The following is a 24,414-nucleotide window of genomic DNA, read 5'->3' on the forward strand; positions in this document are numbered from 1 at the left end:
CTGAACACTTTTCTTCTGGAAAAGCTACAAATTAGCTTTGCCCTTTACATGTTAAGCTTCCTGCTCTTCTGCCCTTTTGCTTGGCTACTGCTTAAGAAGTGGTTAGGTGTTCCCTTCCACCTGCTCCTGAAGAGACTTGAGCTCTTGTGAATCATATAATGATTTTAGCACTTTAAATAGAATTAAGTACTTGAATATAATGTGATGATCATCTTAAATATTAGCCAGATTTGGCTCCTAATTTTAATCCATCCTGGGCTTAAATTAGAGAGCTTTCCACACATGTCAATAATACTTCAGTCACTACTGTTTTGTTTTTATTTTTGTTGCTGTTTTTAACATGAAGCCATGTATTGTGCAGCCAGGTTCTCCTGTGTTTTCCTTCCAAACCCCAGAGACAGGTGTCTAGGTAGGGGTGCTGTCAGTTTGGGTGAATCAGTCTTGGTTTGGGGGCTGTCTTTCGTATTGTCCTTTACCCACAGATGCCCAATGTTCTTGGAGGCAAAGTCACCCCCAGTTGAGATTCGCTGCTCTAGAAGACTCTCACAAATCTTTCAAGTTCTATCGAATTGATAGCTTAATTTTTAAAATGTTAAAACAGGGGTTCCAGCGTCCCTGAAAATGACCGCCTGGCTTCCATCGCAGCTGAATTACAGTTCAGGTCGCTGAGCCGCCACTCCAGCCCCACCGAGGAGCGCGAGGGTGAGTGTGTGAGGTGTCCACTGCATCCCCTGCCAGCCTCACCGCTCGTCCTGGGCCACTGGCTTCTGCCAGGAAGGCTTTTTAAAAGAAAGGAGAACGAGGAGTGATAGAGCCTTGGGAGAGGTTTAATGCTGAGCATGTTGGCCTTTTAATATAGGTGCCTTTCTACATGTGCGTTTTCTCCCTTTGTTGCTAAACAATATTTGAAAATTTTTGTTCCTGATATTTTAATTGTCAAGCACTCTTAATTCACTTTAAAAATATAAAGTGGCACTGTGCTTGTGGATGACAGGCTTAAGTTTTATTAGAATGCAGAACTCTAGGAGTCTTTGCCCAGAATCCACATGGTTGCTTCTGTAGCTCTGCTATGCTCTTGGGCAGGACTTTGGGAAGAGGGGACCCCTCCCCCCGCACCCCCCTGCAAAATCCAGTTTCTGCTCACTATTCTGTTGTCTGTTACTTGTGAAAACTTAATGTAGTTAAAGTCCTGTAACCCCATTAACAACTTCTTAGTTTGGTGCAGTTTGCTCTAAATGCTTGTAGAGACAGCTTTTCACCCTCACACCAAACAGATTAATCACCAGGAATGACAGGTTGGTGCTTGACTAATCATCACTACTAACCTACGTTTCATTCTGGCTGCGAATTAAATATACCTGTTTGTTCTATAAGTCTTAACTAGTTTGTATGAAAAAAATACTTTCTGCAGAACCAGCTTATCCAAAAGGTGATTCAAGTGGGTCAGCTCGAAGAAGTTGGGAACTTCGGACGCTTATCAGTCAGACCAAGGGTAAGAGAAAGAATGTTGAATGTTTAAGCATAAAGCAAACAGTTTCAGCTAAAATATGCTTCAGCTTATGACTTACTCGACCTTCTACATTACTGTTTTATGGTCCCTTTTGTGCCTCTGGCATCACTTCCTGTCTGTGCTGTGTGTGTGTGCAATTCCTGTTTCTTATCATTATAAGTTCCTTTGGAGCAGGAATGTGTTTTTCTCAGTTGTGTATTCTTTAAACAGGGTGATGTTCATTTTATGTGTCATGTGGGTGGGCCCTTCGCATAATCCTTTGTACGTGGTGTGTGTGTTAAGTCGCTTCAGTTGTGTCCGTGTGGACTGTAGCCCACCAGGCTCCTCTGTCCATGGGATTCTCCAGACAAGAACTCTGGAGTGGGTTGCCATTCCCTCCTCCAGGGGATCTTCCTGATCCAGGGATTGAACCCACGCCTCTTATGTCTCCAGCACGGGCAGGTGGGTTCTTTACCACTAGCACCACCTGGGAAGCCCTTTGTACGTGGTAGGTTTTTGAATATAATAAATGTTTGTGAAACAAATAACCACTTATTTATTATGCTAAGAAGCTGAGAGAAAGCATTTGTCATACACAGCAGGTGTTTGAACCAGAAGAATAAATAGCAGAAAAGGCCCTGGTCTAGCACAAAACGCTTTCACGTATTCTTCGTCACAACCGTCTTGAGCCATCCCTAGGCAGAATGGATCCTGTTCTCTTTTCGTAAATGATCCGAGTTTCTGAGAGGCCAGACGTTTGGCCGAGGTTGCCTGTGGCTTGCCCCCACAGCGCCCTTCTGGAACGGGTGCAACTGAGCAGGAGGGTCGTCACCGGGCCCAGAGCAGTCATGAGGGGCTTCAGGGAGGGCCGAGGCTTGGGCTGTCCCCTGAGGAGAAGGAGGTCTGTGTCCAGCCAGGAGGGAAAGTGATGAATGAGAAACACATCTGGAGGCTTGGTGGCTAAAGAACAGACCAGCTGGCCCGGCCCGCTGGAGCGCAGGTGTAAATGGAGGTGAAGTTGAAAGGCAGCGGGGAGGCCTCGGCACAGCCAGTCTTCAGTGATGGGCTCGGTGGTCCAGGCCCTGCGTGCAGACCGCAGGCGGCCCCTGAGCCTCTGCAGCGTGCAAGCCTTCTATGTTCAGGGAGTGGGGGGCGATGGGTGAGGAGGACAGTGAGGCAGGCCTGGGTCGCGGGGGAGGTGGAGAGTGGGCCTGAGCGCCGTTGCAGGCAATGTGAAACAAGACGCCGGCCAAGGGGTGTTCAGGAAGCGGTGGAAGCGGGAGCAGCCATGAAGCCGCATTCACCAGGCTGGGCAGGTGAGGCGTGTGTAGCGGGTTTGCGGGGGCGGCGTTTGTCAGCTCGAGCCTGGTGACAGGGAAGGGGGTCTCCCCAGGGCCTCTCACGTCATCTGTGGTTCCCACGGATACCAGGTCTTTGGGATAATTTTCAAAACAAATACTTTGTGGTCAAGTAAACTTGGGAACTCTTGGGAGAGTTACAGTTTGCACAGACAGATTAAAAGACTAGGAAATCTTGAGAAATGTTTACTGTAAAAGAAAAGACTGTTTCCCAGAAACATTTAACAATGGAGCCCACGGCCCGACAGCCATGAAACCTTGGTCAGTGCCAAGTAGACTTGATGTGTCATGTAGTGAGGTAAGGGAAGCAGGGATCCCTGTTTTTAGGAAATGACTGTAGTCAGACAGTGTAATTGGAACTTTATAAATCTCTGGGAATTTTTCTCCTCAGAGTAACCTTTCAGTCCCAGTCCTCAGTGATCTCTTTGACAGAACATTCGGGCTCTTAGGTGCCTCCTTGGGGCACTGCATGTGAGAACTGTGGCAGTCAAGAGCTTTTCACACTATGCATTGTGACTCGTTGGTGGGTTGTTGTAAAATCAGCCCGCGCGCACACACGCACACACACACAAATTGAATTGAGTCCCAGTCACATGTAGAAAGAGTATGTGTTTCATGAAATGGTTGTTTTAGATATCTATGTAAAAGATACTTCTTTCTATAAATCATGATAAAATAAGTTGGAGAAATAGAGATGACTAGATGGAAAAATAAGGAATGATAATAACAAAAGCTAAAATTTACCCAGTATTTTATGTTCCAGGCACTGGGCTAAATGTGCTATGTGTGTGATTTCATTAAGTTCTCATAGTATCTCCAAACGAGGTGTTTTTGTTTTGGAATCTGATGTCGAAAGAAGATAATTGACTTGCCGATTTTCAGACACCTAGAAGAAGGTGAAGCCCAGGTTTTGTTCCAGGCATTCTGACTCTAGAGAAAGGAAAGCTTTACTCCCTTCCCAGCAGAGATCAGAGACGGCTTCCTGGAGGGGCGTTGAGCTCTGACAGCTGGAAGACTGGGAGGAGTGAGGCCGTGTGCTGGGCTCCACGGAAGCTCCTCGGTCAGGCTGGTCCGGAGGCCGTGGGGGACGGGCGAGGAGTGAGGCCGTGTGCTGGGCTCCACGGAGGCTCCTCGGTCAGGCTGGTCCGGGGACCGCGGGGGACGGGCGAGGAGTGAGGCCGTGTGCTGGGCTCCACGGAGGCTCCTCGGTCAGGCTGGTCCGGGGACCGCGGGGGACGGGCGAGGAGTGAGGCCGTGTGCTGGGCTCCACGGAGGCTCCTCGGTCAGGCTGGTCCGGGGACCGTGGGGGACGGGCGAGGAGTGAGGCCGTGTGCTGGGCTCCACGGAGGCTCCTCGGTCAGGCTGGTCCGGGGACCGCGGGAGACGGGCGAGGAGTGAGGCCGTGTGCTGGGCTCCACGGAGGCTCCTCGGTCAGGCTGGTCCAGGGACCGCGGGGGACGGGCGAGGAGTGAGGCCGTGTGCTGGGCTCCACGGAGGCTCCTCGGTCAGGCTGGTCCGGAGGCCGCGGTGGGGCCAGGGGCAGTGGCCAGAAGAAGCGAGCCTGGAAAGACCCGGCATGATGGCCTTAGACTGTTGGTCAGCAGGTTGGGATGAACCATGAAATAAATTATGTGGGCAAACAACGTGATCAGATTTTATGTTTGAGTAAGAGAGTTCTGGGGGACTCCCTTGTGGCTCAGTGGCAAAGAATCTGCAGGAGACGCAGAACTCGCGAGTTTGATCCCTTGGTGGGGAAGATCCCCTAGAGAAGGAAGTTACAACCCACTCCAGTATTCTTGCCTGGGAAGTCCTGTGGCCAGAGGAGCCTGGCGGGCTACAGTCCATGGGGTCGCAAAGAGTCAGACACGACTGAGTGGCTAAACAGTAAGAAAATTGTGAGCAGTGAGAGCAAGCGCAGGGGAGAGACTAGAGGCAGGCAGGTGGTCACTGCCGAGCCGAGCCAACCTGGGGGGACACTGATTCTGGGTAGCTTCTGTTCTACGGATTGTACGGTCTGAAGACGTTAGGTTTTGGGGACTTTAATTCAGGTGCTGTGTAGCTGAATAGATGATGCTTGATGGAGTGCTAATGTCTGTTGCTCTGTTTTTATGATTATTTGCTGGAAGTCGACTTGATTATGGTTGTTGGGATGACTGAGTTTACATTTCTTGCAGATACTGCTTCTAAGCAAGGACCCATAGAAGCCATTCAGAAGTCAGTCCGACTGTTTGAAGAAAAGCGGTATCGAGAAATGAGGAGAAAAAACATCATTGGTCAAGTCTGTGACACCCCCAAGTCTTACGACAACGTCATGCATGTTGGCTTGAGGAAGGTGACCTTTAAGTGGCAAAGAGGAAACAAAATCGGTAAGGAAACTAAAGAATACGACGCAGAGATTGTCCCTGTTAGAAATGGCAACAGTCACACTTCTTTAGGTGAAGTCTCCCACGGTTGGTCTTTTTCTCTTACAGACGTGGCAAATATACATTCTCCCTTTCGCACAGGGTTCAGATTTTTTGGTTTCGCTTGTAGGATGTGTTCTAAGAACAATGTAAAAGAGATTTTTAAATGATTCATTAAATGGAATAGTTCAGCTTGATAACTCCAGAAGTGGAGAACTCCATAAATCTTACCCCTTGGTTCTAGTCTGTATGCTTTCCATCTTATTCCCACATGATCCTTATTGAAGCGAGACTGAATACAAATGCCATTGGGACAGTGTCTTCTAAAACATTAATTAATTTCCAGATGAAGCAGTTTCCTGTTAAATAACTAGTGATAGATTGTGTGAGAGAAGGAGCTGATTATGTTTCAGACCTTTCCCCCTTTCAAATGCATTTATCTGTTGAGCATTTAGGTCTGAAGAAGCAAACGCAGTTGTAATATAGGACTCTCTGAGCCTCAGGAAGTTTTTGTAGAGCTGTCAGGAGAGAAGACGCTGAACAGAATCAAATCCGTTAAAAATGGTGTGAATTCTTCAGTCTTACGTAGCCGTATATCCCCTTAGTTTAATGTTTCAGAAGGTGTCTTAGAATACCCCACTAACATCCCACATGCCTGGACATACATCAGAGGTCCATTGAGATGGCAGCCAGGCTTACCCCGGCCACGCCCCCTGCCCCCCGGCCCAGACCTCCTACAGGGCTATAAGGGGCCCTGGAGTGTGCACCAGGGGGCTTGGAGCTCACCTTCATGCCTCTTCTGGGATTTGCTGGTCAGTTCTATTCTATTTACAGGTATTTACAGGTAAGACATAGTGAAAAGATTGCCTGAGACTTAGGTTACCAGGGAACATTGAGAAACAGTTTGGATCTTGCAGTAGTAGACTGTGGTAAGCACGATTCTAGATACGTGAATATAGAGTCAGGATTGGAAGGCACTGTTATACGTGTGAATGAGTTAGAGTGGCCTGGCTTTGCTGGCTGAGAGCGGCACGTCTGTCCCTGTTCACAGGGGAAGGGCAGTACGGGAAGGTGTACACCTGCATCAACGTCGACACCGGCGAGCTGATGGCCATGAAGGAGGTGGGTGCCCGGCCCCTGGGGCCTCCGTGTGCTGGAGACTTGGAAACGGGGCTTGTGTTCTCGAGCTTAGGGCTGGCCTCAGTGTTCCCACAGTGGGCTAACGTTTCAGACGTCTGAAACACTGGTGTTTCCCACAGTCTAGGCATTAACACCTTTGGGACCATGGGGAACTTGGTCAGGGGGCTTGGGGGACATTTGTGATGAGGTTCAGAAATGAGCAGCCTGTTAACTGCTGGAGGTGGAATGGCAGGAGCGGGGAACGCCCGAGGAAGGCCCCCCAGGAGACAGAGAGGGCCAGGGTGGGTGAGGCTGGTCCCCCGAGCCCCCGGGGGGTGCCGGGCACGAGCGGCCCTGCCCCTGAGCCCCCACGGCGTCTCTTCCTCCTCGCCAAGGGGCGCTCAGATGGTGCCCACGCGGTCGTGAACTTGGTGAGGACAGAATCTTCTCTCATCTCTGTCTCGCCCCAAACCTGAACACCTGTGATTGCTTCCTGGCGGTCCCGTGTTTTGGTTGCTTCAGTCTGCAGTTACGAAAGTGACCCCGCTGGCTGCTGTCTGAGCACATACTCCAAAGCAGGCGAGCCTTACTCGTCAGCAAGGGGAAGAGAGCCCACCCGGAAGTCAGGTGGGCGAGTTTCTGGTTTGAGCCGGTGCCAACAGTAACCAGCCGGTTTCCTTTTCCAGATTCGATTTCAACCCAATGACCATAAAACCATCAAGGAAACGGCAGACGAGCTGAAAATCTTTGAAGGCATCAAGCACCCCAATCTGGTTCGGTATTTTGGTGTGGAGCTGCATAGAGTAAGCCAACTTTGATCACACTGTGCGGTGTGAGCGGTCAGTGAGGGCGCAGATGGAGTCCTGTCCTACATCACAGGTCTTCTCATTTCAGAGCACAGTAACTTTGCCTAATTATCAGGAAATCTCCATGAGTTACACCATTTCTGCCTTCTCTCTGAAACTAGAGGAGTCCTTCCTGAAATGTAAGTTGTAGACCGTAGTCATTAACCCGACATTATAAAGCACTGAAACCCATCCTGCCAATCAGAAGATTTCTCTAGTGCTCCCCAACACTGCTGTTGGTTGCTTTTTTCTTTTCCCTTCCATTTTTTGCCGAGCCACTGTTGAACACACTAGTCAGTAATTTTTTTTCCTTTTGTTTGTATTTGAAGAACCGTTGCAAAATGAGAGAAAACGAAGACCTCAGCTTGTTTTCCCCCCTGTATTTACCAATAAACACTTGGAGGGAAAGAGGATCACCTGGAACTTCTTGGTGGAATATGAGCTTCTGGGGACGTTGGATATTGGCGATTTTTAATGTTTTTCACAGATAAATTCATATCTGAAAAGGATGTGTTTCAGTACTTAATAATTTATTTATAGGGACAGTCCTGTTGGTCCCTGTCTGAGATTATATAGCAGACTGAATTTCAGAGGGTTATAGACATTTATCACCTGCGATTAGGCGATGCTCTTATCCCAACGAGCTGTATAATTCCAGACAGAGGAGACAGGCAGAGACTCCGCTCTTTATAGAGGAGTTAGAAATGACTGTTTTGAGACGAATTCAGACTTCAGGATGACCAGTGCAGCTGACCCTTAGAAGGAAGAGTCCTCGGGGGCTTGGCCAGTGGAGCATTCCAGGCTCTTCACTCAGCATCCAGGTAAACGTGGGGCCGTGTGTGGTTCCTCTCACAGGAGGAGATGTACATCTTCATGGAGTACTGTGACGAGGGCACCTTGGAAGAGGTGTCGAGGCTGGGACTCCAGGAGCACGTCATCAGGCTGTATTCCAAGCAGATCGCCGTGGCCATCAACGTCCTCCACGAGCATGGCATCGTGCACCGTGACATCAAAGGTGACCCCACACTCCCCTGCCCGCCAGGGCGCCAGCCGTGCCCAGCACGGGGTGGCCGCCCTCGCATCTCCAGAGAGAAACACCTGTACTGTGAATATTCTTCTGTAAAGAACCCAGCATCGGGAAACTGTGCAGGACACACGTCTCCTTCTAGGAGCACGCAGCTCCACTCTTCCTGCTCAGCACTACGTCTAGCCAGATCTGTGCCCCAAAACGAAATCTGCTGCTGTATAGGCCTGCCCTGGGTAGTTACTGGACATTTGTGATCAGAACATCCTTTCTTTCCCTCATGTATTTGAATGTGAACATTGTGAACATGTAAAGTGATGGTGAATCGGGAATGCTGCTGTAAGTGACGATTTGCAGCTGAGTTTGGGGAGAGGACAGTTTATCTGGGCTTCCCTGGTGGCTCAGATGGCAAAGAATCTGCCTCCAATGCAGGAGACCTGGGTTTGATCCCTGGGTTGGGAAGATCCCCTGGAGGTGGGCATGGCAACTCACTCCAGTGTTCTTGCCTGGAGAATCCCGTGGACAAAGGAGCCTGGTGGGCTACAGTCCATGGGGTCGCAAACTGTTGGATATGACCTAGCGACGAACATGAACCTTTCGCTTCAGGGTTTATTTCCACTCCCCTCCTCCCGTGTAGAGTTCTGCTCAAGGTCAGCTAGGTCACACCGACTGAAGGGAAGTGCTGACCCTTCTCGTGTGAGGGGAGCAGCCGTGCTCATCCGAAAACTGCCCCCCTTGTGTTTCCCTTACCCACACCGTGGCCCTGACCTGGGCATTTGGGAAGTCTCAGGGATAATTAGAATGACAAATTAGGTTGGTCTCTAACTGTCCCCAGACTGAAGGATTTCATTTTCTCCCTTAACCTGAGGCCACCTACACAGGTTCACTGTAGATGGCCGGACTTGCAACCAGACATTAGCCTCTGTGGGGCTGGGCCACCCCAGGGCCTGCTTCGCTGGTGGAAGAACTGCCCACGCTCTGTAATGGCTCCTGCATGCCCAGCGTACCCCAGTCTTGCCGCCCACCCACCCCGTCCACCACGTTGCTTTGTCGTCTGGGCATTTGGTTCATCGGCTCTGGGTGAGACTGTGGCGTAGCCCATTTCTAGTTGTTCTGACACAAACACCACATTCATGAAGTGGTACCTTCGTGTCGTTGACCATGGCCATAAAGAGAATCCCTCAGAGTCCTTGAATCAAGTCCGTCCATGTGCGTCCGTGTGATAATCTTTATAGCTCAGTGTGGGTGAGAGAGAGGGCCTGTGAGTCAGCTCCAGAACCATGCATTAGCACAATGTGCTCCGGAGGGACCGCCTGACTGGGGAGCGGGGAGGGTCAGCAGCTCATTGTGCAGCTGGCTGTCTAATGTGAGGGCTCTGTGTGGCTTTTGGAAGGAGGTACCTTGGACGGAAGGCTGAGCCATGTGGCTCAGTTGGGGGGGTTCAGGCCTTGTAGCCTGCAGGAGGTGGGGCCGCCCTGGGAGATGAGCAGTGACCCCAGGTTCCAACTGGAGTATGGGCCAGGTGTGTGCACTGCTCCCGAGATAGGAGACATGCTCAGAACAGGCTTTTCCATCAGCCTGGACTCAGTCTGATGGTGGCTTCGAATGCAGCTCTGCAGACCAGCAGAGAGAGAGAGAGAGAGAGAGAGTGAGTGTGTGTGTGTGTTAGGTCTCTATTACACTTGCCTCCTGCTATGGCCACTGCTGATTGTACACAAGCTCTCACCTTCAGAACTGCTGCCACAGACATTTGTGATTTATAGGTAATTTCTCTTTAAAGTATCTCCCTGGGTTTTTAAAAAATTAATTATTTTATTTTTGGCTATAGTGGGTCTTGGTTGTTGCACGCGGACTTTCTCTGGTTGTGGTGAGCAGGGGCTGCCCTTCATGGCAGTGCACGGGCTTCTCGTGGAGGTGGCTTCTCTTTTTGCAGAACACAGGCTCTAGGGGCATGGACTTCAGCAGTTGCAGCACTTGGACTCGGTAGTGTGTTGCATGGGCTCAGCTGCCCTGCGGCAGGAGGACTCCTCCCAGACCAGAGATCATACCCACGTCCCCTACATTGGCAGGTGGATTCTTATCCACTGTACCACTAGGGAAGTCCCTCTCCCTGGGTTTTTAATGTTGGAATTTATGCGTGTGTTTCAGTTCAGAATTTGTCAAAGCTGTCTGCACTGAAATTAAAATTTTTTTACTTTGTATTACCATTTGTGAATGAGGCTTAAAATCTTCCTAATGATAACACTTTGCAAGTAAAGTTTCATAAATCTTTATAATGTTGCGAATCAAGTTCCTGATAGTTCAGGTTACCACGTGCGCTTCAAAACTCCTGCGTTGTGTCTCAGAGGCTCTCAGAGGCTCACCCGTTGTGTCTCGGAGGCTCACCCGTTGTGTCTCAGAGGCTCACCGCTGCTCATTTCCTGTTAGGTGCCAACATCTTCCTGACCTCGTCTGGACTAATCAAGCTGGGGGATTTCGGATGTTCTGTAAAGCTTAAGAACAATGCACAGACCATGCCTGGTGAAGTGAACAGCACGCTGGGAACAGCAGGTGGGTCTGGTGAGGTTCGGCTCTGCCCTGGGGCTCCCTCCAGCGTACCGGGACCCTGCCTCTCCGCCCTCCTCTTGGTGGGCCGACGTGGAGAGCAGTCAGGGCTTCTCACCAGGCGAGGGGGGAGCCACGCCTGAAAGTGCTTATCAGATTGGGAAGTCACATTTCTCCCTTAAATTTACAGGAGGGAAGAAAGGCCTCATTCCCTTCCCAGAAAAGCCTTGTGTTTCACACTGGGTTATTAAAACTATTCTAGTCAAAACAGCATTATGTTTTAATGGTGATTATTTGTTTTGATCATTTAGAAACATGTCATAAAACTTCACATTCACTTTTGCAGGCTAAATTTCATATTTTTCGTTACAAATAGAATTTATCTGAATATTTACACATTCAAAATTGTCTTTTAGAAGATTAATTTGGCTCCTAAAATATCCATTCAAGAAATTATTTTGAGATATTATTTTAAAGTCTTGATATTTTTTATTATGTAATTGAGAGAAAGTTTCCCCTGAACAAATCAGTTGCTTCTTCTCTATGGAATATTAGATAATATTAATGTTTTGCTTGGCTCTGTTAATTCATGATGCTGTATTTGTAACCCGTTCCTCGTTGTATCTGTGGCTTTTAAAGCGTACATGGCTCCGGAAGTCATCACTCGCGCCAAAGGAGAGGGGCATGGGCGTGCGGCTGACATCTGGAGCCTGGGGTGTGTTGTCATAGAGATGGTGACTGGCAAGGTGAGCAGAGCCCATGCCTGGTGGAGAGCCTTGAGGGGGCACTTTGTATTAACAGAGCGGTCACTGTGGCTTCACGCCCATCATGAGTACCAGGAACATGTTTCCTGCAAAAGAGAGAACATAACCTGTCAAAAGATACGGTAAGTTAAAACAAGTGACGAACTAGGAACCAAATGTTTATCAGATGCATGACTTAGAGGACTCCTCAGAGGAAAAGCAAAAGCATAAAACTCCAATTAAAACACAGGAAAGTAAGCAGATACGAGAGGAAACAGAAATTGAAACCTTCTGTCCACACAAAGACTGGCACATGAATGCCTGTATCTGTTTTATTCATAATTGCCACCACTTGGAAGCAGCCAAGAATCTTTCGAATGGATAAACTGTGGTAATCCACACAACGGAATATTATGCAGTGACAAAAAGAAATTGGCCATGAAATGACAGGGAGAAACCTGAGAAAGCATACTGCTGAGTGAACGAAGCCAATCTGAAAACACCACATCCTGTATGATTCTCAACCTTACGGCATTCCGGAAGAGGCAGAGCAGGCAAGTCAGAGATCAGTGGTTGCCAGAGCTTCCCAGGTGGCGCTCGAGGTAGAGAACCCACCTGCCAGTGCAGGAATTGCGGGTTCGATCCCCGGGTCAGGAAGATGCCCTGAAGAGGAAATGGCAGTCCACTCCAGTATCCTTGCCTGGAGAATCCCATGGACAGAGGAGCCTGGCGGGCTACAGTCCATGGGGTTGCAGGGAGTCAGACACGACTCAAGAGACAGCACTGGGAGACAGAAGGAAGGACAGACAGAGCGTGTGGATTTCAAGGGCAGTGAAATGGTCATGTGTGACATAGTATCTGAAAATCCTCAGAATTGATCCTCTGATGAAGATACTGCTGATGAACAATTGTACAGATTTATAAAAGTCGTGTGTGGGGTCGGGGGGGTAGGTTATAGCATTAGTTATAAAACAAGAAAGTTACAAACCTCTTAGTATCATTGGTAGGATATTAAATTATTATACAGCTCGACTTGCAGCTGCTGAGAATAAGTGCTCAATAAATATTAGCTAGTATTATTACTGTTAGCATTATCGTAGATGCCCATGGTACCTGTTATTTCAGTCAAGCCATACATTGGAAAAAGAGCGAGTTCTCACACTGAAGAATATACATCTCAATAGCTAAACAATGGTACATAAATTGGGAGGCTATGCAAACTTAGTTCTTTGCCCATGAATCTCATTTCCCTGTAATTGTAATAAAATAAGCTTGGCAGTAGTAGAATTTAATGCTGATTATTCAACAAGGTAGCATATTAAACATCCCAAGAAGATAACTGTTGAGTTTTGTTTTATTGACATTTTTATATTATTTTATGTATTAGGTGATGATGACATCTAGGTAATGCTGGACAATAGGACACCTCAGGGGGTAGGCAGACTATGCCCACCGCCTGATTTTGTAAATAAAGTTTTATTGGCACACGGTCATACCCATTCATTTATATATTATAGCCTAAGCCTGCTTTTATGTTACAATGGGAAAATTGAATAGCTGTGACAGAGACTGCCTGGCTTGCAAGCGTACGTAAAAGTTTGCCAGCCTTGGTACGTATCAATACTGAGATGCCTAGAAAGAGATGGGGCAGCTGCTTTTTCTTTATGGTCATGTAGTATCGAAACCTGATTTATTTCCTGTTTTTAGAGACCTTGGCATGAGTATGAACACAACTTTCAGATTATGTACAAAGTGGGAATGGGGCACAAGCCGCCGATCCCTGAACGATTAAGCCCCGAAGGGAAGGACTTCCTTTCTCGCTGCCTGGAAAGCGAGCCCAGGATGCGGTGGACGGCCAGCCAGCTCCTCGACCATTCCTTCGTCAAGGTTTGGCAGAGTGCTATATAAATGTTTGTGTTCTGTTCACATCGGGCACTTAATGAAGTTTAGAAACTTAAATAGAAAATATCTATACCTGAAATGGAAAGGAACTAAAATGTACGGTGCCAGGAATTTTGTATGTCTTTTTTTTCCTTTGGGCAGATGTTCATTGCGGTTTTTCTTGACCCATGTTGGTGCTTTGAGGGGCACTTGGGACCATTAAGTGGGATTTTAAGGGGGCTGGGGTGAGAGACAGTTTCCCTTTAGAGTATGCAGTCTGCTTGAGTGCAGGGTTGGTAGCAACCGGTCTCTACTGAGGGGGCAGAGACAGACCGAGTACCGACCAAGGGTTGCGGTAGAGCCATGACGGCGGGACGTGTGCCACGTTATTGCATCACCGAGAAGAGGACGTACATCCCGTCAGGTGACCCCAGCTCCTGCTTCCTTCAGAGTGAGATGCCAGAGCCGTTGCAAAGGGATTAGCCAGCTCAGGGAGCGGAGGCAGGAGTTGGGGGACAGAGTGGGAGGGAGTCTGGCTCCCGAGAGGGCGAAGCCGGGTGTCAGTGAGAGCTGACGGAGCACAGGGTGTGGACAGTGGCCAGCGATAGCACCGGAAGGTAGGCAGGAACCGTGAGGAGGGATGTCAGTTTTATTGGAAAGTGCAACACGATTATTGTGCTGGGAAGTGATCACTGTGGAGGCAGGAGACTGGTTAGGAAGCTGCTGACATGGCCGATAGGCTGGGAAGGGAGGTCAGGGGTGAGGGGTCAGCCACACATAGCGGGTAAGGGGGCTGCGAGTGTGTGAATGACGGGGTGTGGAAGGGGGTGTGTGGGGCAGGAGCCCAGGGCGGCACCAGGCCCTGCTTGCATCACCAGGTATCGGGTTCCGCTCACCAGGACAGGTCAGGAGGCCTGCTGGCAGAGGGCTGGGCCAGGAGTGATGGTTTTCTCTTTGGTAGATGAAGTTTGAGGTGGGTTTGGGACACCTGCGGGGGGCATGTGAATACTTTGGACTGGCACTCAGGAGAAAATTGGGGTAGGAGATAGGCTTGGAGACAGAAATACTGCTGGGACAGTATTTGGAGAAGAAATAGAAGGAGAGTGGAAGGAACCCTGGAGAAAACATTTACAGGTCCTGAAACGGGGAGATGAGGCTGGGGGGATGGTGACGTTATTCCTGGGGGAGTGAAATCAAGGAGCCAGTAGCTCTGTTTGCTGCGTAGATACTAGGGATTTGTAATTAAATAAAAATGTGTTCATTGTTTATAAGGTGTATAAACAATTTTTGTTGACTTGATACTGTACAGATACATCCTGACAGATGCTGTCAGTAGTCAGTTCGTAAAGCCAGAGCTTGGTGGTGACATCCCACCGCCTCGATCACGCCTTTGCCTTGGGCCAGCTCACTGCCGGAGCATCAGGGGGCACTGGTGATGACTCACCTGTAAACCTGGCATGCAGCATGCACCAGTAGGGCTCAGCACTCTCCTGCCTTCCTCACAGGTCTGCACGGATGAAGAGTGAAGCTGATGAGTCTGGGGCCTGGCAGAGTGCCTGTACTCGGAGAATCCCCTCGATCACTACTGTATGTAACGTTTCCACGAAGACCGCGCCGAGAAGTGGCGTCGGCCTCTGTGACCCTCCGAGACGGCCGGCTGCCCAGTGACGAGCATCCACCTCCTGCTGCTCCTGTCCGCGCACCGTGGCCCGGGGCCCTCCTGAGAGCTGGTGTCCGCGAGGTAGAGAAGCTGCGTGCCAAGTGCCATTACTACTGTACACGGACCCCCGCCTCCGCGCCCGCTGTGTCCCGGCCGATGGAGAACCGTGGCATCAGTGTAATACCGTCGACCTTTCTAGGTTCAAAAGCAGTTGTAGTGTTATCAGGCGTCCTGGGCCTTGTTGTTAATCTCCTGTTTTGTCGAGTGCACTGACTGTGAAACCTTACCTTTTTTGTTGTTATTGGCAAGCCACAGGTTTGTTCTGCAAAAGACCGATTAATGACATTTAAGAGAAAAGGTTCTTTTTTCAATAAATGGTTTATTTTAGGAAAGCTGTTCTATTGTCTTTCAGTGGCTATCAGCTTCAGAGCCAACACGTTATCTGTACAGAAGTCTGCCCTTGTCACTGCTGTGTCCCCCAACAGAAGGGGCACCGTCAGGCGTGTGGCCAGGAGGTCCTTCAGGGTCTGGAGTCTCCTCGCCGCAAAGTGGGAGAGAAAATGAAACAACACTAAGGACGTCGGAGGCCCTTTCAGGTCTTTGTATGTTAACTGCAAGTTCAGAGTAGATAAAAGTTCAAGCCTTGTTATCACATGTTGGGGGCTCAGTTTTATTTTTAAATCAAGATGTATAGGTGCCGGGTCAGTGTAAATACTGCTGAATAATATCTTGACAAGAAAGCGTCTTTTTTTCAGAATGTAAATATTTCAGCAGTTAGTTTTCTAAAATAGCCCAAATTATATGTTGTTGATGGTGTTCTCTTATTTCTTTTTGCTATTAAATTTTTTTAAAAGATTGACCTTAAAGCTTCCTGAAATCTTTTTAGAGAGTATCTAACGCAGTCCTGACACGTGGCAGCTGACTCTAGGCAAGTGCTGGCCCAAGCACGTTCTGTCTGTGTTCACCTTCCCTCCAGGGCACTGATCCCCTCAGCATAGAAATTAATGTCCTTGATCAAGTTGGCGTAACAGAAGGATTTGTAATTTCATTTTTTTAAAATAGCTCTCGGAGGGATGATTTATGTAACATTTAAAGTGTACAGTTCAGTGATTTTTAACATAGGTAGGTAGTTGTATAGCCATCATTATAATCCATCTTAGAATAATTCCGTTTCTCCAAAAGAAAGCTCATGTCCATTTGCAGTCAGTCCTCCCCCAGCCTTAGGCAGCCACTGAGCCATCTACTGATTCTGTACATTTGCCTGTTCTAGGCATTTAGTGTAAGTGGGATTTCAGACTGCGCTCTTCTGTGTCTGGCCTCTGTCACTTAGCCTGACTCCAAGGTTTGTGCATGTTGTAGCATTGTGTTAATTACACCATTCTTTTTTATTGCTGAGCATTGTTCCATTGTATGGATATACCACGTGCTTTATTTATTCACTGACTGCTTTCACTTTTTGGTTGCAGTGAATGATGCTGCTCCGGACACTTGCATATAGGTCTTTGTGTGGATCTGTATTTTCATTCTCTTGAGAGTGGAACTGCTGGCTCATAGGGTAAATCCATGTTCAATTTTTTCAACAAACTGTCAAACTGCCAAAGTGGCTGCTGCATTGACTTAAATTCCCAACCAGCAACACAGAAGGTTCTAGCTTTTTCCAACCCTTGACACTGTCTTTTTATAGTAGCCATCAAGGTATACTTCAAGTGGTGTCTCACTGTGGTTCTGATCTGCATTTCTCTGACCATGGTGAGCATTTCTTGTGTGTGTTGGCTGTTCATCTGTCTTCTTTAGTGAGATGTCTATGTGAATTTTTTGCCCGTTTTTGAATTGGGTTACTTGTCTTCTTACTAAGTTGTGAGAGATTTTTATACATTCTGGATAGAATCAAATACCAGATATTTGATTTGCTAATGTTTTTTTCCCACAGTCTGTGGCCTGTCTCTTCACATTTTAATGGCTTCTTTTGAAGCACAGAAGCCTTCAATTTTAAAGTCTGTTTACAAGCTGCTTCTTTACTGCGTGTGCTCTCGATATCATGACTTGACTCAAGGTCATGAAGTATTTATACCTGTATTTTCTTCTAAGAGTTGTAGAGTTTCAGCTCTCATATTTAGCTCTGTCATCTATTTTTAATGTTTATATATCATATCAGATAAAGGTCCAAGTTCACCCTTTTGCATGTCAGTATTTATTAGACCTTGCATTCATTTGTTAAAAAGAGTCTTTTTTCTCTGTTGAATTGTTTTGGCATCCTTGTTGAAATCAGTTGAACACAAATCTGGGGGTTTATCTCTGGGCTCTCAGTTCTGTTCCATTGATCTGCACAGCTGTCTTACGTAGAACCCCACTGTCTGAATTAGTGTAGCTTTGTAAAGGAAGTTTTGAAGTTGGGAAGTGTGAGTTCTTCAACCTTGTTCTGCTTTCTCAAGATTGTTTTGCTTATTCTGGGTCGTTTGTGTTTGTTTCCCTAAGAATTTTAGGATCAGCTTGTTAAATTGTGGCCCCCAGCCCCCAACCAGAAAACAGATCTACTCTGGTGAGAATCATGTTCTTGTCATGATTTTGACCTTAGCTGGCCACAGTCATTCTTTTATTTATGGTGTTCCTTGTGCGCTTTTCACAAATGCCGTGTATGAGGTTGAAGACGTTCCCTTGTTCTCCTGGTTTATTGAGTTTGTGTCATGACTAGATGTTTGACTTTACCTAATGTTCTTTCTGCATCTGCTGAGATGATCAGATGGCTTTTGTGATGGAAACTTCTTTGCTGTTTGCAACACTTCGCTCTCCCTGCAGCCCAGCAGCCTCTTCAGCGCCCAGCCCCATCCGGACTGAACGTAAAGGGTCCCCAGTCTTCTGTCCTGGGGTGGTCCTCCAGGCACACGCTCCAGTGACCTGCCATTTCATCACTCCACCTGTTCTCTTCTTGAGTCAACTATTAGGAATTCCAGAATTATGCACAGTTCTTCCCATGCATTAGGTGATTTTTTTTTTTTCTTGGTCCATTCAGATCATTCCTGTTCGAGTGACTTCCTCACACGTGTGCAGCCTTAGTGGTTTCCAACCCACTTTCTGAACGGATTAATTTTCAGCATCCCGAACTTTGTATTCATACCACTTACCTCCTTAAAACTCAAGAGAACATAGATGCTAGAAATTTCAAAACTCTCTACTCACTCCCAACATGTGAAATGAGACTGTGTAAAAAAATAATAAAGGTAAAAATTGTACGAGTCTTGCTGAGTGAAAAGCTTCACCAATAGTCCTAGGAAATATTTTCTAGATACTGAAAAGGTCTAAGTAAGTGCTTATTATTATTTTTTAATTAATCCATAACCCTAATATTAAAGTAGGACAAGGCTGCAGGGACTGGGGAATGCCTCATTTGTAGCTAGTTACCCTTTGCTGGAGAAACCCTTTGCTTTTTTCCCCGCTGATAACTGAAGTTCACAGTGGTGACCAGTTTCACTTTGGCCTCACTGTGCTTGAGAAAGGTTTCTGTTTTTACTTTAGAAAAAGGCGTCAAGAGAAGACAATTGAAATTCAGTTATTAAAGCCTGTAAATCAGTGTCCCTTCGTGACTGACTGCTCGCTGTGACACTCGGGGGCGGGGGGTAGGGAGGGGCAGGAGCCGGCCTGCCCCCTACAGAGGTGACACCACGCTAGCTGTTGAGGTGAAGTTGTGTATTCTGCTGTTTCTGACCAGAAGAACGGTCATCTCCAACAGCCGAGCATCATAAACAGATGCCAGGTGGTGGCAGGTGCTGTGAGTGGGTCTCAGCTGTCCCAGGTCAAGAGGTCCAGGACTGGGCACTGAGCCTGCTCTCAGGGGGGTGCCCGGTGCCCCAGACGCCCGTGTAGCAGGCGGGACAGAAAGCCTGGGGGCGTCTGCAGTGCTCCGTCTCCGTGTAACGTGGTCGAAAGCTCTTGAGACACTCACGCCAAGGATGCAGGAGCCCTAGATGCGGCCACGGAGCTCGGGACACCTGCTCATGCATTGTCGCCGGGGTCCGCGCTGCAGCTCAGGTGACTGGCTGAGAGCCGAGCCCCCTGGCCTCCTGTGCAGGGTCGGGGTTGTCTCAGAGGGCAGAGGGACCGGCCCCGGGAGGCTTGCCTGCCTGCGTGTCTGGGGAAAGACCAGCTGTGTGTAACCTGCGGCTCCTGGAGGCAGGGCCCCGAGTCAGGGAACACGTGTGTCCCAGCTGCTTCATCTGATGCTCTGTAAACAGCAGGTGGGGCTGCATGGTTCAGGAACACAGCTGCTGAAGGAGGTGACGCTGACACGGAACAGGTCAACCTGAGTGACCGGCACGCAGTCAGCTGGACAGTCAGGCTGGCGGCTGCCCTTCCGAGCAGCTCCGGGGCAGGAGAAGAGGTCAGTGGCGGCTGCAGGCGGAACTGTGGCCCTTTGGGCCTCCCGTGTTGCCCCAGAGGACATGCTCCTCCCGCTCAGACCCGGCAGCGCATCAGACAAATGCTGGACGGAACCTCCTCTTGTGAGCGGGGGATGGGTCCCTCTAGTCTGCCTTCCCACGTCTGTCCAGTTATGAGTGAGTTCTTAAAGCCTCTGAAAAGCCTCATCTGTTTGGCTTGGGGACCAGCCAGGACGCTGCTCCGCTTCACCAGGAGGAAAACCAGAAACCGCTGCGGCCCCGTCTGTGTCTGTCACAGCTGTTTCTACGTTCCGGCTGGACAGTGGCTGGATTGTACATCTAAATCGCTGTCTTTCAGATCCGTTTAGGATCTATTAGAAAAGCACATCTAAAAATCTTTAAACATCCGTAGCTGCTTTTACTCGGCTCTCTTTAGAGAAGGACATTCCAGTAATGCTGTGTGATCCTACGCAAAGGCAAACTGTCTTCTTACAAATGGTAAAGAGGTAGTTGACCAGCCCAGAACGTGCATCCATACTTTTTCCATGTCAGTCACAGAATGGTCAACTTCCCGTAAACTCATCTCGCGTGGTTGGTGTTTTTTAAATCCCTTTGTGGGCTTGGTTTCCTGGAACAAGTGCATTCAGCCCCCTGCCTCAAAGCTGCAGGCCTAGGACGTGGCTCCTAGCACCCGGGAGGACCCTGCATTGACCTCCAGTGTGAAGCGAACTTGGCATTTTCTCTTCCACGTCGGGTCTCAGAGCAGGCTCTGAGCAAGGGGACTGAGGGGCGGCTTCACGCCCACAGGTTTTTAATTCTTAGAAAAGTGACACCCTGGGAACCAGCCCCGCTCCCTGCTGAAGAGGCCGTGGCACCTGGGAGACCCTGAACGCAGGCTAAGGGACTGGGGAAGGGGTGATGTGTCTCTCCGTGGCTGTCTCTGCCATCACGGGACCGGAGAGGAGCAGTGGCCAGGTGCCCGTCCCGCCAGACAGAACGTTCTCACGGAAGAGTGAGCCTGTGAAACTGTTCAGGGTCCCGGCCGGCTCCCCACACTCAGGTCCTAAGGCAGTGTTAGAAGGAGCGCCTGTCAGTCCTTCCCCGGGAGAATGTCCTGCCGCCCTCCCCTAACCCGGACCCTCAGGTCTGCGCTGTCAGCGGCCTTGTTCATTTGCTTGTTGTTCTGTGTGTGGTCCCTGAGACAAGTTCAGAAGAACCTTAAGTGCCTGTCGGTGCTTTTCACATTCCAGGCAGAAGGTGTGGATGAATGTGATTAGGACACAGATTATTGCTACTGAATGGGAAGATGACAGTGAGAAAAACGACACGTTTTTGGACACCCCAAGGTAATTTCTGAGCGTTTTGTTGAGATGCAGCAGCATGGAGGCAACTTCCTAATCTTGATTTGTTTAATGCTGTGGGGTGCTTAAAGTGTGTTCACATGTACGGCCTCATTTCACCCTTGAGGCGACCCAAGAGGTGGGTGTTATCACCCCCATTTGCCAGTTGGGAAAACAGGATCTTCCAGCAAATGAGCTGCCAGGTTTGAGCTGTGCTGATGCTGATGGCTCTCCTGTGTCTCCCAGGGCGCTGGGAGGGCCTGGGGCAGGACGGCCCCACCCCGGTGGGGGGTGACAGGTGCACACCTGAGCATCTCTGCCTCTGGGGGAGGCTGCACTTGCGACCCCTGCAGGCGGCCTGACACAGGGCGGGAAAGGCACGGGGTGGGGGAGTGGGGTCTCCTGCCCCGCCCTTGGGGACACCAGGAAGAGTCAACCCAGGTGGGGGCCTCACAGACCCTCCCTTCCCACGACCACACCAGAGTGTCCCCTTTTCACCTCTGCAGTCTTGGCTCAATGCTGCCCTGTCCTCCCTTCAGCAGAAAGCTCCTCTTAAACCCTCTCGCAACGTCACTTGTGCGCGGTGAGCACTCCCGTGACTGAAGAGTGAACCTAGGACGTGGTTCAGAACAGAATAAGCCTTTACATTGTATCTGGCCACTGTCTATATGGGACAGTTCATCCCCTTACAGAGCTTCAGCAGAACAGCAGTAAGGACTGGGCGGCATGGAGCGGCCCTTCACCCCGCTCCGTGCACGGACCCAGGAGACCCGGCGCCGTGGCGTCTCAGCCTGAGGTCGCGTAGCGTCCAGGTTCCCATCGTCCTCCTCCGGAAATATTGCTGCTTTTCTCCGCTCTTCTTTTGCACCTGGCATCTGACGGCTGGCAGCAGTTTGCCGGAATTCTGTACATGGACTGTTACTCTAAACGCGGCCCTAGGTGCCATGGGGTGAAGCTCCTCCATCAGGGGAGTCTGTGCTTCCAGAAGGAGGGCGGAAGCCGGGGGGACCATGTACCCATGTCCGCTCGGTCTGAGCCTGCACAGAGGGGCACCTGGGCTCCTGTGTACGGCCCTCTAGTAAAAGTGAGCCTGCACTGGTTTGGGGGACCCAATTTCTGCTTGCTACAGGGATAAACATTAGATGTCAAGGCATCTCTCACATCCCTGCAGGACTGCCAGCCTTCATCTCAGCGTTCAAGACGAGCCTGCTCTTCGAGGAGGTTCTTCAGAGACGGGACACATCTTCACAACTCAGGCCGGACAGACTCCACTGCAGGGCGGCTGGGGGAACCAGGGTTGCCTCCGGGGCATCCCTGGGTCCCACACACGTGCTCAGCTAGCCTTCTAGCACCTGCCATCTCCACACAGACTGCAGGCTCCTGCCGCTGGGAACCCACCTGCTCAGGCCACCCCAGCCTGCCCTCCGCGCCCCTGCCCCTGGCCCCCAGCTCCCTGCTCGGGAGTGCTCTCTGGAGCATCGTGGTCCAGAACGCTGAAGTGCAGGAAGGGGGTCTGAAGGGAAGCAGGGGGGCGCTGTGTGCACACACCAGAGAGAAGTCAAACACTTTAATTTTTGTTTTTTTTTTTTTTTTTTGGAGGCATAATTTAGTCATCTTACCAAAGTGTCTTTCACTCTGTAGCGAGCCAGGGTTAACAGAAAACTCAGCACCAAAGGATGGCAGGGAACCCCCCACCCTCCGAGGTCCCCATTTCTGCCCTCCCCCCACACCTCAGATACCCTCGGAATGATCACACTCCGCACACCTCATTCCCACATATGTTCTTAGCACACATGTACACGCACTCACACAGGCTCACACATGGAAAGAACGAGACCCGAAGCCCACTAAAGCGTGCGGGGAGAGAGAAGATTTAAGTACATCTTCCTCCCCACCTGGCGCTGAGACCGCAGCCCCTGCCTCCCCGGCAGGGGCTCACCCAGCTTTGTCACTGGGTCCCGCCAAGGGTGATGGCAGCTTCCACCAGTTCCCCCAAGGTCCCCTTCGGGTGGTGACACATCCCAGGTCAGTCGCTGTGTTTCTGCTTGCTGTCCATGTTGCCGTAGGCAGAGCCCTTGTCAATTTCCGTGACGCCGATCATCCATCGGACCCCCATGGAAGCTGCAGAAACAGGAAGGGCAGGTCAGAGGTCTGTGGGGACTCTGGTGGGACCTGCCTGATGGAATAAAGGAGGGAGCTCTGTGACTCTCAAGCATCAGCTGAGAGCTGGCTGACCCGGGGTGCTTTTCATCATCCCTGCCTGACAGTTACCCTTGAGCATGGGGCCGGGGTTCTAACTGGACTAAGAGACGTTAGAGCAAGGCTGTTCTGTGTGGTGAGTTTCAATCCTTGGACAGTGGAGGTGAGCAGAATGTGTTAAGCTGTACCTTCTGGTGCCCATCCCTAGGACAAAGAGGGTTCTCTGGTGAATGCAATGCAGCAACTTACAGGCACCCTTCAGCAAAGCGTAAGGAAGGGCATTTCTGGACAATGCAGGGGCTCAAATAGCTATTTTAGTTCCCAGCATGTCTCAACACAGCTTCTGGTGTGAGTTTCAGAGCAGCGGACAAGCCGTGTCCCTGCCTGCCTTTTCTCCAACAGCGGGATTTGGCCCAAAGAGATAAAAAGTGTAGGATGCACGCGAGAGCCCAGTTTAACCACCAAGAGGCTAGAAACCAGGATACGGAGGCAGGAGCTGCGGTTTACGTGCTGCCTCCAGAGAGGACAGGCGCAGTGAGTTCCTTGGGTGCGGGGACCATGTCTACCTCAATCCCCTTGATGAGCCCGGCACCATCACAGCCTGACAGCACAGCCTGCTTGCAGTACGCGTGAAAAAGTGGATAGAAGGGGAGTGGATGAAACCTCCAAGTCGCAATGTGTGAGTTTCCAGGGCCTCAGGATCCTGTCTGTGAACTGTCAGACCGGGGACGGGGTTAGGGGTCCACCCAGCCCACGAGGCTCACGGAGCCCGTGGGTCCGTTACAACAGGCTGCCTTCAGCCTGGGGCCAGCTCCGAATATCAGTCCCCCGCCCCAGTATTAGAACTTTGTGCCGCAGAGTTGACGGCGTTGTGGAGTGACTCCAGGGGTGAAAGGCTTTGTGAGAGGACCAAGACATTTTAATTCAGGGAAGGGGGAAGCAAGGCGCGGGCTCAGGGGTGATGAGGCCTTGGGGAGACAGTAGTCGGTTCCTCCAAAGCTGGAGGCGCCCTGTGTCTCCAGCGGTCACCTGCGGGGAGCCCCAGACTCCTCCAGAGGGTGCTGCCTTCCTGCTGCTGCTGCTGCGCAAGGCGGGGTCCATCCCCTCCGGCAGGGCCTGGAGACCACAGCCCCCCACCCTGGACACACGGCCGGCCAGGCCATACCCGGCCTAGAAACTGTAGCGGGAACTGGCCGCCCCTGCCATCAAAAAGCAGCAGTATCCAGGGAAGCATGGGCCATGGAGAAACAGCGGTCCTTTGAAACGACGCCCAGGTCAAAGCCCAAAGGGACGCACGAAAGGACTGAGCTGACCACTGTCTCCACGTGGCAGCCAGCCAAGGAGAAGCGCCCACGCTGACTTCCCCCAAAAGATCCAGACCTGTTCTTGGTGACAAAGAGCCTTAGTCGCTTCCTGCTGGGACCCAGGAAATGGTTT

The 24,414-nt window shown here is 50.1% G+C and overlaps 2 protein-coding genes across 15 annotated transcripts in view; one reads left to right on the plus strand and one right to left on the minus strand.

Moving 5' to 3' along the window:
• Positions 1 to 15,924, plus strand: part of MAP3K4 (mitogen-activated protein kinase kinase kinase 4) — a 114,757-nt gene extending 98,833 nt beyond the window's left edge. For 7 of the 11 annotated variants that reach the window (XM_081524432.1, XM_081524430.1, XM_081524433.1 and 4 more), the window contains 10 exons: positions 602 to 702; positions 1,412 to 1,492; positions 5,022 to 5,213; positions 6,301 to 6,371; positions 7,055 to 7,171; positions 8,069 to 8,228; positions 10,665 to 10,787; positions 11,421 to 11,527; positions 13,232 to 13,411; positions 14,911 to 15,457. In XM_081524432.1, the coding sequence (XP_081380558.1) occupies positions 602 to 702; positions 1,412 to 1,492; positions 5,022 to 5,213; positions 6,301 to 6,371; positions 7,055 to 7,171; positions 8,069 to 8,228; positions 10,665 to 10,787; positions 11,421 to 11,527; positions 13,232 to 13,411; positions 14,911 to 14,931 (1,153 nt within the window). In that variant the 3' untranslated portion in view covers positions 14,932 to 15,457. Of the gene's footprint in view, positions 1 to 601; positions 703 to 1,411; positions 1,493 to 5,021; positions 5,214 to 6,300; positions 6,372 to 7,054; positions 7,172 to 7,262; positions 7,354 to 8,068; positions 8,229 to 10,664; positions 10,788 to 11,420; positions 11,528 to 13,231; positions 13,412 to 14,910; positions 15,458 to 15,477 lie in introns of those variants that run through there. The other 4 variants (XR_014063849.1, XR_014063850.1, XR_014063851.1 and 1 more) reach the window with 2 other exon arrangements.
• A 6,406-nt stretch (positions 15,925 to 22,330) lies between these two features.
• Positions 22,331 to 24,414, minus strand: part of AGPAT4 (1-acylglycerol-3-phosphate O-acyltransferase 4) — a 141,698-nt gene continuing 139,614 nt past the window's right edge. For all 4 annotated transcript variants that reach the window (XM_081524437.1, XM_081524439.1, XM_081524440.1 and 1 more), the window contains exon 9: positions 22,331 to 22,899. In XM_081524437.1, coding sequence (XP_081380563.1) covers positions 22,805 to 22,899 — 95 coding nt within the window. In that variant the 3' untranslated portion in view covers positions 22,331 to 22,804. The remainder of the gene's footprint in view (positions 22,900 to 24,414) is intronic.

Source organism: Giraffa tippelskirchi, chromosome 9, assembly GCF_054371585.1.
Source record: "Giraffa tippelskirchi isolate mGirTip1 chromosome 9, T2T-mGirTip1v1.2.pri, whole genome shotgun sequence".
Classification (NCBI taxonomy): domain Eukaryota; kingdom Metazoa; phylum Chordata; class Mammalia; order Artiodactyla; family Giraffidae; genus Giraffa; species Giraffa tippelskirchi.